The 12,087-nt window shown below is 38.8% G+C and overlaps 2 protein-coding genes across 3 annotated transcripts in view; both read right to left on the bottom strand.

Moving 5' to 3' along the window:
- Positions 1 to 4,217, bottom strand: part of PTPRB (protein tyrosine phosphatase receptor type B) — a 113,892-nt gene extending 109,675 nt beyond the window's left edge. Inside the window, exons 1-2 of the mRNA XM_024736754.1 lie at positions 4,084 to 4,217; positions 2,422 to 2,817 (exon numbers count right to left, since the gene is read on the bottom strand). Coding sequence (XP_024592522.1) covers positions 2,422 to 2,817; positions 4,084 to 4,138 — 451 coding nt within the window. The 5' untranslated portion in view covers positions 4,139 to 4,217. The remainder of the gene's footprint in view (positions 1 to 2,421; positions 2,818 to 4,083) is intronic.
- A 599-nt stretch (positions 4,218 to 4,816) lies between these two features.
- Positions 4,817 to 12,087, bottom strand: part of PTPRR (protein tyrosine phosphatase receptor type R) — a 101,926-nt gene continuing 94,655 nt past the window's right edge. For both annotated transcript variants that reach the window (XM_024737139.1, XM_024737141.1), the window contains one exon: positions 4,817 to 6,012. In XM_024737139.1, the coding sequence (XP_024592907.1) occupies positions 5,919 to 6,012 (94 nt within the window). In that variant the 3' untranslated portion in view covers positions 4,817 to 5,918. The remainder of the gene's footprint in view (positions 6,013 to 12,087) is intronic.

Genomic DNA, 12,087 nt, shown 5'->3' with positions numbered 1-12,087 from the left:
TCACTAGCACGAGCTCTGGCACCTAGTAGGTAATAGAGAAATATTACTTAGATATTTGAATGGCATCATGAATGTTTCCTCTGTGAAACAAACATGAAATGTATGGTTCAGATTTTGACCTTCACAGGTATGCTTTTACTGAAGAACCTAATTTTATTTTATTTTTTTTTAGTAAAAGGCGAAAGATTTATTCGATATGAAGAGAAACCAGAGTATGAAGAACCTAATTTTTAAAATCACATCCTATGGATTAACAACATGTATATTTGTACTGCTTAAGAGTATAATATTTAGTTATCAACTCTTTAAGAAAGGACATTTGGAATCATTCATCACAAACATCTGCATGCAATTTAATTTTTCACAATGGATTCTCTAGAAAATCAGTGAGTGTTCATGCTATGAGTCAACCAATATCATTCTGTGTGGATGGAGAAGAAAAATGTGTCTGTTAGCTTATAACCATGTTAAGGCAAAAGTATACATTGTACATATGCATATTCAAATATAAGATTTTTTTGAACTAGAATCATACAAATTTTAGCTCTGCATTTTCTAGAAGTCCATTTTTTTTCCAACACACATTATCAGGCATTTTTGGATATGGCATGTTCAGTGGTTAACTGTAACTGATATATTGTACTACTTTACTTTTGAAGTGAAGTCTGTCACTGGGCATGTTTTGTATGAAGGTCAAAGGAGATAGTTTTTCCACGAATTATCTTCTATCTTAAATAACCCATATTTTTTCCATGAATTATCTTCTACCTTAAGTAACCCATATCTACTGAATCCATACGTGCTTTTAAAAAGTTCTAATGAAAGAATATTCTTCTAAATAAGGTTTGATTAGGATTTGGGGAGGAATCTCACTTCTTGTGTATAACCATACACCTTACAACTGAAATATTTACAATGTTTCTCTGTTGTTTAGGACAGGCCTAGTTAGATGAACTACAGGAAAGGAATTGTATGAACTGGTGCTATATGCTGTATACTCTCTGATAAAGTTGAATTTTCTAATTAACTTTTACATGTTTTTTATCTTACTCTCATATCAGAAATTTTATAAGAACAGGGACTCTTCTTGTATTGTAGAAGAGCCCATGCATTTAATTGGCACCTAATTAGATGTTTGTCTAATTTTTGAAGTGAATGAATGACAGATAACTGTTCAAAGATCAGTGTGGTGAAAAAAACCCATATAAGCCTCAAAAATCAACACCTAATAAAAAGATTTAAAGGTACAGTGGATGTTGATCCCCAGATGAGGTGAATCAAAATTATTTGGGGAACTTTTAAAAAAATATCAAGTATCATGCCCAAATATAGTTTTCTTGGAATCAAATCTTGGAGATGATCACAGAGGAAGAAATGATGGCAATGATTCCCTCTACTCCGTCTCCCCACCAGATGATTCTGGATGTAGCCAATTGGGCAAGAGTCTGTGTAAGCATTTGGGAAGTACTATAAAATGGAACATGTACTGGTTGAAGAATCAAGAAACTTGGGTTCTAATCATACCTCTGCCACTGAATTATCTGGGACAAATCCCTTAACCTTGACAAATTTTAATCTTAATGAACGGCTTCATTTCTACAGAATTCCTCCAGTGACTTATACCTAATATGTAATAATTCTTTTATCCTTCATGACTTCCTAAAGCAAACCTCTAATAGAGGAGTAAATAAGCAATAAGATGATTCAATAAAATAGAAAATTAAGCCGTATCCACAAATAAAAATTCCTAGTCTAGGACTGAACTGTATGTTGTACCAAAAATGTATGCACGTGTATACAAGTTTTTATATGTGTCCATCAGCTAGGTTATATCCATCAAAGATCAACAAATTAGAAAACTCTGTGGCTGCCCATTGGTTCTTACCATTTCAAAATATGTTATCTCCAAAAAATATCTACCCTTAAACATTAGTACAAGAGATTGTCAAAAGCATAATTTATTATCTTCCCAGTCTTAGCAAGCACCATTATGATGTTGTAATAGTTCCTCATAATCAGAGAATAGAAGTGTCTAAATCAGCAAAAATATTAATTTCCTGATCATTGGTTTTAGTCATTGCATATACATATGTACATAGAGCTACATACCCACATTTAGTAGTACTTAATCAAAGTGCTTAATGTCTGGAACAAAAGAGAAGCTCGAGAAATATTTGTTGAATTAACAAAAGAAGCAAGAAAAAAAGGAAGGAAGAATGAGAGATAGACAGAAAAAGCTGAGCTTATTTTAATGAAGATAATGAAGTTTTCCAAGTCAGTGGGTACCACGTGATCCATTTCCATTAGCTTACGAATCTTCCATAGGAATTTTGTTGGGGCATGTGGACTTCCCTTGAATGTGAAAAAACAAGACATTTAGCAGAAAAACTTTCAGAATCGATTCTGAAAGGAAGAGCTCACCTTTTTTAGAGCAGAGGCTTTCATTGACTGGTTTTCCCTCTTCGTTGACATCTATTTTCATCCAGCTGTGGAGGTACTTCCTGCCCTTCTTGACCACTACCCTGAAGCCTTGTTTCTTGAGGAAGAGAGAGGCATTTTCCACCTCAAGGAACCCTTCCGTCTCATAGCAAGTCCATCGAGGTGCCCGGGAGCAGGGGGCAAAGATGGCGGATCGGGAAGGGCCACCAGAAGAATCAGAGATGCCCAGGCACAGAGCAGATTTAACATGAAGCAGCTTCCCATCCTCAGTCCACATCCACTGCTGGTTCTGGCTGGTCCCATTGCACGAGTCCATGACCACTCTCTCATTTTTGAAAAGGCACTGTTGTTTCTGGACATGGACAATCTGAAACCCCTCTGGAAGATGAGAAGCTCATCAAGTACTACGTAGCAAATCATAAGGCCCACCAGAAAACAAAAACAACCCACCCACAAATCAGCCAGGTCAAAATACGAGGTTTACTTATCTTTTGCAATTGCTATCATTTCAAGTGACTATTCCCAGATTCAACACATGTGATTTAAAATCCCAAAGCAGACAATGTCAAAATGTCACACTTAGCTCCCTTTCTTCTCCTTTCACATGGCTTAGGGAAGAAAATACACCCCCATTGAAATAATGAAAGGAAGCTTGGAAAAGAAACAAAACCATCCAAAGAGTATGGTGCGATATTTTAGCCCAAATAATTAAATATGTTAAAGTTATAAAAAACCCAGCTCCTGTTTTAACCATTTCACTCCTTCCACCTCACCTCCATCCCCCACTCTAAAAAAGCAACCCTTTTTCCAAACCTTAAATTACTATTGCAATAAGTGTTAGTATACAAATGGACTAGTTTGAACATAATTTTTAAAAATTGGATATATTTATCCACAAATAAACTTTCTCATTCCTCTTAGCACACCCTCCTAGCTAATAGCAACCAAATGAAAGTATTAATTATCACAAACTAATTTTTTTATAATCCTAGGGAGAAGCATTTCTCTATTTTGTGACAGTATCTACAGTCTTCCTTCAAATGCTAATAGATTAAAAAAATCACCTCTTCTCCATGTAAGGAAACTAAATACCCAATTGTTAAACATCAGGATAAAAAAATGAGATATTCAGGCTCAAAAACCATTTTCAAGGTGCTTTTACTTAATTTTCTCAGCTCGCCCATGAAAATATTCAGACGTTCCAAATCACAACTTCCAAATAAAACACACCACAGTTCCCCAACCCCCTTTAATCATATTTCTTATATTTTCTTTCTTTAACACAAAGGAAACAAAACTATAGCCTGACAGGGAAAAAGCATGGAGATGCCACAGACTGTTACATAATGATACATTCTTCCCGCCTCAGGGTTGCTTTACTCTCTGCTGTAAGGATGCCATTTCAGGAGCTGCCTGAGGCATTTGGAAGACACAAGAGAAGGCCATTTATTTTCTTTTGGAGAGAAATCTCAACTGTGTGGGCATGGCAGGCTCATTTTTATTCCCCCTCCTCATTGTCTTTGGCTAAACTGCCATGGAGACCCGGCTCCATTTCCGCCTTGTTTCAGACACTTTTCAAAGGACAGAGACTCCACTACAGGCTGTTGGAGAAATGCCTCAGGAAACTGAGGCAGACCCACTCACCTGAGTTCCCGAAGATGAAGCAGGTAAGAATCACCACGTAAAATTCAGCCTCCATTTTCCACTTAACGACTGTTCATGCTTCGCTTGGAGGAAAAAAAAAATCTCCCAGATAAGAGAAGCAAAGACTAGGAAGGAAATGTGCCTTCATGGTGGGGGGAAAAGTCAGTGACGAGCACTTCCTCCTATTGAATTGTTTGGGGGAAGTTTTACACCAGTTGTCCTTTTCTGTTTCCTTAGAAAGAAGGGATTATGATTGCCTCTCTTTTTTTTATGTAGAAAATATTCCAGCCTTCAGGAGCAGAATAAAACTTGTAAGTTTTCTTCTGCCATCCCTGTGGCACATGACTACGTAAGCTCAAGAAGGAAGAAAGGAATTGTAATCTTAGGTAACTGAATGTTCCTACATTCCGTCTCTTCAGGTGATGTGATTCTGCTGAACAAACAGAAATCGTGTAATTTATGAGAGTCTGCGGTAAGTGATACAAAGACAAACATGTACTGTTTGTATAGTGATAGCTGGGAGCCTATTGAGGAAAACCACATAATGATGGCACTTCTAGATCATTATCTCTCAAGTGTTGACAATACTACAGTTTGAAATAGCCATCTCCACTGGGGAGAGGCAGACTAAAATTAAACCCATCCCACTATCAACTTCAGGCTTTCCCCAAAAGATAATGGTCTCTCTTCAAACAGGAAAAAAAAAAGTCCATGCCTTACTCAACATTTAGTATTAAGAGTAGTTTATTGGCAGTAGGAAACAAAGTCAACATTAAATGCATTAGCTGCATGAAAAATTCATATTTGAGCAGAACATCTAGTGTTTGCTGAGTGTAGTTTTATTTTTTTTTAAGCTTTATTTGTCTCTTGAGGATTAAATCCTTTCAGAGATTTAAGGATATCCATGGCAGCATCCTTTTAAAGAACCTCTGGAAATGAGACAGGTTACATCATTCCCAAAGGCATCTGCCTTTTGCTGGGAGAGAGATTTCAGGTAGACAGCATATTCAAAAATTCTTTCTTAGTAAAAGAGAGACAAGTATTTAAAATTCTTAACACATCATAGTTGCTACAAATTTGTTTTTCCCTTTGAAAGTAAAATGACTCACAATGTAGAAATACAGTGGGTAGAATTCTGGAGCAGAAACCACCTCTATGCCCAATAGTAGAGAGTAAATACATATATCCCCAATGACAATCATTGTGCTCTGTAATTGATTGGTACGAGGTACTGATAAATACACATTTAATAGATAATATTTTCAAGACACATTTCCATATAAAATAGTTACTGCTTCTGATTTTTTTTTTCAAAAACAAGGACTTATTTGTTAAAAATCCATTTTCAATCACAACTTTAGCGGCAAGATTCTGGTAACTGAGAAAGGAATTAGCACTTAAAACAGGAACAGTTTAACAGCTGACAGTCCATTCACAAGACAGAGTTTTTGCAAACATAAAAGCATCTAAACACACAATAATAATTTCTTCAGCAGCTCTTCAAGTCGTCATCTGATGACATAAATTTCATACGTATATTCTGTGTGGCAGATAGTCAATACAGACAAAACAAAATCCTCCTTAGCTGTGTGAGAAATCAATCATACCTCCATCAGCAAAGGACCTTCAAAATAATTTAGGGGATGCTTACAAATGCATTCATATACACAAGAGGCTGGCAATCTTGAATATGTTGCCATCTTCCACAATCCATGCCCCAGCTTGGCTTCACATCTTCTCTTTGCTTCCACTGCAGGAAGCTCCTTCCAGAAGCCTCAAGTGGGTAATTGACTAATCACCCCTAGAGAGCGATGGTCTGGTAAGTCTTCAGAGAATCACTGGACAGTTTCTGCCGCAAGTCTGCTCTCGTACAGGCACAGAGCGTGATGCACAAATTCGTACTGCTCACTGGTTTGGACCATTCCACCCCTGCAAGGAGGAGATAATATAATAATTTATTGCTAACGTCCCACAGTCTCAAGTAACTCAGCGACCACACCCAAACGCAGGCGTTAGGCTAAAGACACACAGAACAGTTGGCCTGGTGATTCTTTTGTTATCTCTCTTACCTACGTCCAGATGACCCAACTGGTGAATTTAATATGCTACTGTATATAAAGGGATTAACACAGTGCCTAGTACACAGTAGGCATTTGATTAATTTTACCAACATATTGTCACTGGAGAGGCAGTACAGCCTCATGGTTAGGTACTTGGACTTTGGAACCAGACTGAGTTCAAATCCCTCCTATGCCAATTCTTAGTTGTGTGATCTTGGCCAAGTTCCTTAAAACGCTTTGTGTCTCAGTTTCCTCCTCTGTTAAAGTGGGAGAATAACAGCACCTATTTCATAGGATTGTTTTGAGGGTTAAATAAATTCATGTGTCTGGAGTGTTAGTATTACTTCTCGGGTGCCTTATCATTCATTTTATACAGATTTACGCACTTGGATTAAAATTGATTGATGTAGGTTTACTAAACAAAACTCAACTGTGAAATGTTGCTCTTTCTACGAGTAAGAAAACGACCTTGGAATGGTCTACTTGAGTATGTTATGTGGAAGCAACCTTTGGGGGTGGTGTGCTGAGTATCTAAACACAATAGCAGATACTATGTATAAAATAGACAACTAATGAGAACATACTGTATAGCACGGGGAACTCTACTTAATGCACTGTGATGACCTAAATGGGAAGGAAATCCCAAAAAAGAGGGGATATATGTATGTGTATAGCTGATTCACTTTTGCTGTACAGTAGAAACTAACACAACATTGTAAAACAACTATATCCCAATAAAAATTAATGAAAAAAACCCACAATAGCAGGTGGGTCCTTATATGAGTTGGAAAGAGAATTGGTTCTTGCTTTTTTCCCTTTGTCATTTTCATTATCATCCCTAGATACCTTATGGTTTTTGTTTTTTTTTTTTTGCGGTACGTGGGCCTCTCACTGTTGTGGCCTCTCCCGTTGCAGGGCACAGGCTCTGGACGCACAGGCTCAGCGGCCAGGGATCACGGGCCTAGCCGCTCCGCGGCATGTGGGATCTTCTCGGACCGGGGCACGAACCCGTGTCCCCTGCATCGGCAGGCGGACTCTCAACCACGGCGCCACCAAGGAAGCCCAATACCTTATGTTTTAGCTTAGTAGAAGGTATCTGACTTCATGAGAAGTAATGATGCTTCTCGTTATACTTTTATACATAAAATAGCTATATGGCATTTTGTTTTTTTGATAATGGTTCTTTTACGTGGCAAAGCTACTGATAGTTGTGTAAATGTTACATTTTTTTTCTGCTCACTGAATAACTACATCCCTATTAGTAACTATTTGAAGTCTTATCATCTTCATAACTCTACAACCAATGCTACAACCAATTTTCAACTTATGTTTTAGCTACTTCTTCCTAGTGGCTGTTGTTACCATTCAAAATAATTATTTTGAGGCCTTTGAGCTCTTCAACTTAAAAAACGAAATATACTGCCTCACTGTAGTGTGATTTCTAGTTAACGGTAATAACTAAAACTGGGCTTGTACGTATGTTTACTTGCCCACCTCTATAAACACAAGCTCACAAGATACTAAAGCAGTAAGATTTCACCCTTTTAAACTAAGCAGTGATATTAAGTTAGTAACACTTCACCCTTCAAGACGACACTAAATTGGTCGACATAATGCCCAAATGATGTATTTGGCAAGAAATAAAAAGGTAAATATACGTTTTTTGGTGACTGCAACTTATTGGCAGAAATATTTCATCGGTCCTCTTCCCTAGAACTGCACATTTTGTTGTACTGAAGGCAACTTTCTGGCCAAAGTGTTCCTTGATCCTAAGTTGACAACAGGAATGGCCAACTGAGGATGTGGTGACTTTTCCCCTTCTTAGCTGATGACATCTGGGCACACCTAAAAACAGCAGGTGTCCGGAATATGCTGGCTTTGACTGTGAAGCTTGGGAGATCCAGCCACGGTAAATATTGAGGCAGCTCCAGGGAGCTGAGAGGTGCCTCCCTTCCTCTGGCATCCGCACAGCTCATTAGTCCCCCTCCTTGAGCTGCGGATGGTATGTGGAGCCTTATATGTGCTCCATCTCACGGACTCTGGTCTGTGAACTTCTTCCCACCATTTACTTCACACTGAGGCAAGATTTTCCCCTGATTGTATGTTCTGGTGAACACTGGTATTTACATGTCCAACTGGTGAATGAATGAAGGCACAGTCTAGGTTTTAATTACCATTTTACCCCAGATAGGTTAGCAGTGTATTTTAATGCTTGGAAGATACTTACTATGACATTCTGTTAACTAAGTCAATGTTGTTTCTGCCAGCGAAGTTGGAGAAGATGGGGAAATGAACTCATTAGTTGTAGGCTAGCAAAATTCTTGTGGGTCTCAAGGCTTAAGGAAGGTATAGGAAAAGTTAGGTTACTTCCCACTTGTTTTGAAAAATAAAAGGGAGAGCATTGACATCAGAGGGATCCTCTGAGATCATGTATTCCAACTGCCAACAAAATGTTGTCTTTCCAAAAGGGAGCAGTCTACATGGTAGATGGTCAGCTAGTTTCTGCTGGAGTGCTCAGGCTTTGCCAAGGTTGGCAGGGAAACTTCTGAAGACATCAGAATGAATCTGCCCCTCTCTAACTTTCACCCGCCCCATTGGTCCAACTGAAATAACCCCAAAAAACCTTAAGGTTCCTCTTATAGTCACACAATAGTCTCTAAATGCTGGAAAACAACCATCAAAGTCCCGTAATCTTTTCTTCTCTAGACTAAACATCCTGTGGTCACTCAATATTTCTATGCAGGCTGGTTTCCCTGTCACTCACCAATCTAGTCTCCCCTTTCTACAGGCTGTTTTTATCAAATATGACCTTCTTAGAGTGTTATGTCTACTCCCAATGAGATCCAGTCAGTGGGAATATTTTCCCCCTTGAACTCCACGTTATAGACCAATGAGTTTGCATCTACAGGTGCACTGGGTGGAAAGATCCCACAGTGCCTACCTAGTGCCTGGTGCTTTGCAAGCATTTTAGGATAGTAAGTGAAGCTTTGGGTTAATGAAAAAGTCCACAGGATTTTTTTGAATGTGAAAATTACAGCTCTCTTCCATCCTGTACTTATGCTACTTTTTTCAAACTAAATGCAGAACTTTTTGTTTATTCCTATTAACTTCAACTTGTTGGTTTCAGCACAAAGTTCTTATTTACTGATATCACTATTTCTATCATTCAGTATATTAGCCTCTATTTCTCACCCCCAGATTGGTGTCTCCCAGATAGTTAACAAGCATGCCTTATGTCTTTTTATCTGCCATTTATAAGGTAGTAGAGAAAGACAGGGCTAAGATAGGGTCTTTATTATAAGTAATTTGATATCGTGTGATATACTGTCTAATCCCATTCCAAAATTATGTCTAACTGGGTTTTAGATCCTTTAAGAGCAGGCATGATGTTATAGTCTTTGCATATTTGCAAAAGTGAAAAGCACTTACTAGTCCTAAGTAAACACCTGTCAAGTAAGTTACCCAGGCCATGCTGTCTCATGTTATATGAAAACATATAAACTCCAGACTAAAAGAAGGCAAGGGACATCCCAGAATGCATTAACTGGAGGCTGACTCAAAATCAGGAACTCATTACACTCATCTTTTAAAATATTAAATTTCCAATTGAATATATTGGTATATAGAATTCTCTGTTGATCTTTGTAAGAACTTGAATTCTAGGATTACCCTGCAGATTTTATTCTGTTATGGGACAAATACAGTCTTCTTTAGGCTGGCCATAGTGAAAAATACTCAAGAAGCTAATACAGTGCCTATATACAAAATACATTTATGGAATAAAGAAACAACGTGAGATTAATCATGAACCCTCAAGAGAGCCCTGTACTGATTCAGCCTCCAGGAGAGCTCTGACTTGGACTGCAGGTACCTTTCAGGTCAGACAGGGCTCCATGGACTTGCTGAGGCCTGGATCTATAAGTTCCTAAGCAAGCCGGTCTTTGAAGGTAAGAAGCAGGGATGCTCTTTTTATTACTTTAAAAGGCATTATCCAACTCCCTTTTAAAGAGCAGGCACTAAATAATCTTTGACCTCCAACAGATCATAGTTTAAACTTGACCAAAGTTAAGATTTTAAAAGATTTCCATGGTGATCAAGATGCTGCTTCAGTGGAGAAAAGTTGTCATCAGTCGGGCAGCACGCCGACATCACCACCATTACCTAGTACATTATATTAAAGCATTGTCTTCTCATTGGAGAATCCTCTTTGGGCACAAATCTTTTCCCAGGGGGTATAATGCATTAAGCTACAGTATCTACTGCCAAACAGGAATCAGATTATCAAAAAAGGGTGAGGTCATATAAAAGCAGGGCAAGGCAACCCAGTTAGCTGTGAGAGTCACTGTGAGTTTGAAAAGGCACTTAGAATGCCAAAGCATCACGTTCATTACCAGTAGGGACCAAAGTGTGTTAAGAGGTTAAAAGGCACCATACACTGTTGTCAAGACAAATCCTGTCACTACCACTTACTAGCTGCTTTACCCTTATTACATAATCTTTGCAGTGCTGTTCTCTCATCTGCGACATGATGAGGTATTCAAAGAGTACCTGCCTCATAGCACTGTTGTGAACTATAAATGGGACAGTCCATTTAAACTGTTTATTAGCACATAGCTAAGCGCTTGCCGGTATCATAGTGCTAACTGTTTTTATTACTATTGCTCTTTGGTGCTATCTGGTCAAATAGGACTAGTTGGAAGGCTCTGGGATGAGTCCTCTGAGGACCTTGTAGAACTAAGAGCACACCTGGCAGAGGATAGCTCTGCCATATTGCTCAGGTTGGGCAAGCCAAGATGGAAAGATCCCAATATGTTTCTAAATATTAACCAGCCTAGAAGTCACCTACAGTGGAGGTAGATGACCTAGTGGCAAGAAGTGGACTTGGAGTCTGACAGAGACAAGTTTGAATCCTTGCTTTTGAACCTATCAGATTTTGAACAAATCATTTGTTCCTCCCAGCTGGGTTTTCCTGACCTATAAAATGACAATGACAAACCTCATCAAGATTGTGAGGATTAAATGAGTCAGAGCCTATCAATGTCTAGCCAAAGGCTATTCACAGAATTCCCAGGAGCCCAGGGTTCTACCGTGGTGCCTGTAGTGGAGAAGGAGGGTCGGCCTTTAGGACTGGCTTCTAATCACAGTTTTGACCAGGGCAGCAGTTCTCCTTTTTACAGTTTTTCTTTTTCTTTCTCTCTTTCTTTCTTTCTTCCTTTCTTCCTTCCTTCCTTCTTTTCTTTCTTTCTTTCTTTCTTTCTTTTTCTTTCTTTCTTTCTTTCTTTCTTTCTTTCTTTCTTTCTTTCTTTCTTTCTTTCTTTCTTTCTTTCTTTCTTTCCTTCCTTTCCTTCTTTCTTTTATTAATTATTGCTAATGGTTTTCCATATTGGTGTTTTGTAGAAGATTTTGTCTTCCCAGTGTTTTGTTTCCTGTTGTTCACTAAAAAAAAGTTTAAAAACCACTGGCCTGGCAAACGGTGTTTACCTAATAAAGTTTCACTTTTTGCAAGGTTTAAATGAGATAATCCATAAAATGCTTAGCACAGTGGCATTTAGAGTACTAAATAAATGCCACGTGTTCTATTTCTTATTCTGTTGGTAAATGCTTAGTTAACATAAGCCCTTAGGGTGATCATGCATCTGGTTTGCTTGGGACAGTCCTGATTTACTCCTGTAAATGGTGTAATTTTTTTGCGGTACACGGGCCTCTCACTGTTGTGGCCTCTCTTGTTGCGGAGCACAGGCTCCGGACGCGCAGGCTCAGTGGCCATGGCTCACGGGCCCAGCTGCTCCGCAGCATGTGGGATCTTCCTGGCCTAGGGCACGAACCCGTGTCCCCTGCATCGGCAGGTGGACTCTCAACCACTGCGCCACCAGGGAAGCCCAACGGTGTAATTATTAATAAAGCCCCATTTCACTCTCAGAAGTGCCTGGGTTTGGATGACATA

Source organism: Neophocaena asiaeorientalis, unplaced genomic scaffold (assembly GCF_003031525.2).
Source record: "Neophocaena asiaeorientalis asiaeorientalis breed wild unplaced genomic scaffold, Neophocaena_asiaeorientalis_V1.1 scaffold134, whole genome shotgun sequence".
Classification (NCBI taxonomy): Eukaryota; Metazoa; Chordata; class Mammalia; order Artiodactyla; family Phocoenidae; genus Neophocaena; species Neophocaena asiaeorientalis.
This window is presented reverse-complemented; position numbering and strand designations above follow the sequence as displayed.